Raw genomic sequence first — 3,459 nt, 5'->3', positions numbered from 1 at the left:
GCTGTGATTGGTTGAGCGGATATATCGCATTCTGCAGAGAAGGGAGACTGGCGTTTGTCACGGTTTGGAAAGAACGGGAGAAAACATGACAGAATAACACGGCGGATATCGCATTTTGCGTAAAATTAAAAATGGACTTTTCAATACCGACCAGATACAATACTGATTTTGGCGGAAACTAAATTTTTTTTTAAATGGCGTTTATCGCGTTTTGGAACCAAACTCTTCATGTACATACAGATAGTGTTAGATTATAGTGTGTTTATGTGATGTATATCGTGTATGTTGTGTCTGTGTGTATTTCAGAGCAGCAGCGGCTCTCCGGTGGGCCATCGGTCTGCAGGCCTGCGTCTGGGTCTTCCTCCTCCTCCTCCTTCCTCTTTCTCATCCTCTCACGCTGATATGGACAATAAACGGGGCGGCCCAGACCAGACCAGCACGGGACGAACACGGAGGGTAAGTCAAGTCAAGACCAGACGTGCTGCTTCTTCGGTTTCTAAGCGTCTCTTTTAAGATGCGTTTGAGTTCATCCTGAAATCTGTGTGATTTTCACTTGTGCTTCCATGTTCAACTAAATTACATCACCAGACTGCCGCCTGCGATTGAATATTAATGCTGATTATTTATTTAAAGTGATATCATTTCATCCCTGATTCGCTGACTTGTGAATTCACTCACCAAACCAGAGACAAGCTGCTCAGATGTTGCTCTTTCATATCTCCGGAGAGTTTCAGTAACAATTGAAGTATTAATAAATCTCAGATGTTTCTCCCAAAGTTCCTTTGGAGAAATAAAATATAGACACAAATGAGTCAATAGTTGTCATACAATAGGATTATGGACCTCTAAAATGAATGTAGTTAGAATAGCACTGTTATTTAGTTTTTGAAATTTGCTGAGAAATGTTAATATTGAGATCAGTGTTATTTTAATTGTATTTATATACAGTCATAGTTTTATTAATATTTTCAATTCATTTTTATTTTTATATTTTAATTTTACATGTTAAGTCTTTTTGTTATGCGCTTTGTAATTTTTTTATTATTATTATTAAATATTACTATTTAGCTTTAATTAATTATTATTTTGGTTTTGTCTTTAGTTCAGTTTTTTTTTTCTTTTTTTTTTTTCAGTTAGTTATGTCAGTGCTTAAACTTAAACCTACTTCATTTAGTTGCCAAGGCAGCATTTATAAATAAATAAATATATATTTTTTCTAATATTTATATCTTATTGTAATTGTATTTAGAAATGTTTGAGATCTCTTCTAAAACTCTAGAGGAGACACATGTACTGGAGATTTAAGCACAAGTCTCCATTTGCTTTCCATTTAATCTCATCACTGAAGTATTTAGTGTTCATGATTGGGTTGGTCTGATCATGTGTGTTTCCTGCAGGAAAGTGGCGGTAAAAGTGAAGACGCTCTCAGAAGAGACGGCACTAAAGAGGTGTGAAAACAGTTACTCGCTTTCTCTTTCTTTCATTCTGCAGCAGTCGGTTTTGTTCCAGTAAAGTTGGTTACGTAGTTAATTCATTTCCTGTTGCTGAAGAGTAGCCTGCAGCTGATTGGTCCGTATCAGTAAACATTCTGGGCCTTGCCAGGTGTAAATACAGTGTATATGTGACCTCATCAAAATTCAGGAAGTTTTATGTTTAAACAATATGAAGACGTTATGAGTTATTGATTTATAAACCTGGTCATTTTCATTGGCAACATTAACGAGTTTTATTACATTCTATAATGTTTGATATAGGGATGTAACGATTCACGATTTTGATTTCACGATTCGATTCGATTCACAATTTTTTTTGAACAAAATGAGATTCAAGACAAATTATAAATTAAATGTGTCCTTTTATTATTGCTTGGACAAAATACTGTACGTTTCTTTGTGAAATTGAAATATAGGCTAACGCTATAATAATATACTAATATAGCACTTGTAAATTATTGCTCTTTTGTTGGTTTTGATTGCTTCTGTTGTCCTCAGTCGCTTTGGATAAAAGCGTTTGCTAAATAACAAAATTTAAATATAATGTAAATGTAAATAACAAAACTAAATTGAAATTTTAAAACAAGCCCCAAATCAAATAAATAAGTAACACAAATAAAAGAAATATCTTAGTATAAACAAACTAAGGCTTTGTCTGTGCTCTTTCCATTTAAAATGAGAGGCAACCACTGCATTTTAATCATGATCCAAACAAAGATGCTGCATACATGCAACATGAGCAGTTTTTAATTTAGAAATTTGTAGCAAAAACAATGTTTTGACTTCAGTTTTGTGAAACTATGCATAAAAAATATCTGCATGAAACCGAAACAGCAGACGAGCTGAATCGCGATTTGTTTAGCATCTCAACCGATTTGAATCGTCACATATTTAAATCGATTTCAACCGGCTCGCGGTTCATCGTTACATCCCTAGTTTGATAGATAATTCATTCAATACTTTAAATATCTAGAAATGCCATGATCCTTGGATTTTTTATATTTTCCTTTGTTCATATTTGAAAATACAAAAACTGTTGATCAAACACTATATGATGTTTTAATGAATTACTAATGACAGTTATTATACAATGTAACCAAGTTCATAAATCATAAACTTTAGGCTTCATTTGGCATCACAACATTTTTACCTGGTAAACAGAAACATCAAAACAAGTAATTAGGTAAAAGTAAATACATGTAAAACCTAAAGTAAAAAGTTTGCTTCTGTTCAAACTATTTGGCCCAAAAAAACGTTACCAGGAAACGGATTAAATCTGATCAGAAATGATGTCCGTTAGTGGTATTCGCTAAGGTAAGCATCACTAAACTGTTCATACATGAGGTTAATGATTTCAGCAGTTTAACAAATTATTCCCTGCATCGTTTGTCTGTGCTTTAAATGATACTTTGAAATCCCACAGCCTCCTGTTGAAGGCAACATGTGCATGGGCAAGCACACCCTAGTAGTTGCTGATGATTTTGTTAAAGGGGTCCTATTATGCTTTTTCACTTTTTCAACTTTAGTTAGTCTGTAATGTTGCTGTTTGAGCATAAAAAAGATCTGCGAAGTTACAAAGTTCAAAGTCCACTCCAAAGGAGATATTTTATTTAACAGAAATCACTTTTCAAAAACTACAACGAACGACTCGTTTGGACTACAACGCATATTTTCCGGGATTTGTGATATCACAAATATCGACGAATGGGACGAGACCTGGTTGAGCTGCACTAGAGAAGGCAACGAGTGTTATCACTATGTCGGAGACACGCTAGCTTTCCCAAGGCAGACGAACTTAGAGTGTTTACAATCATCCGGGTTTAAATCGAGCTCAAATTGATTTGATTTTGACGCAATATTTAAACTGAAGCTCGCAGGCGGTTATGGTAGTTTCCATGGTATGGTGGTTTCATGACATTTCCCGACCAGGCGCCGAGTGCTGCCAATCACAACACACACTGGCCCA

General features: G+C 34.9%; 1 protein-coding gene across 1 annotated transcript in view; it reads left to right on the top strand.

The window, feature by feature from the left end:
* The window catches only part of tle2c (TLE family member 2, transcriptional corepressor c), a 24,172-nt gene that overhangs the window by 16,909 nt on the left and 3,804 nt on the right, over window positions 1-3,459 (top strand). The window contains exons 8-9 of the mRNA XM_016459573.1: window positions 307-456; window positions 1,398-1,448. Of these exons, the coding sequence (XP_016315059.1) occupies window positions 307-456; window positions 1,398-1,448 (201 nt within the window). The remainder of the gene's footprint in view (window positions 1-306; window positions 457-1,397; window positions 1,449-3,459) is intronic.

Source organism: Sinocyclocheilus anshuiensis, unplaced genomic scaffold (assembly GCF_001515605.1).
Source record: "Sinocyclocheilus anshuiensis isolate Anshui unplaced genomic scaffold, SAMN03320099.WGS_v1.1 scaffold1325, whole genome shotgun sequence".
Classification (NCBI taxonomy): Eukaryota; Metazoa; Chordata; class Actinopteri; order Cypriniformes; family Cyprinidae; genus Sinocyclocheilus; species Sinocyclocheilus anshuiensis.
Note: the sequence above shows the minus strand (reverse complement) of the source record. Positions and strands in the feature narration are given on the sequence as shown.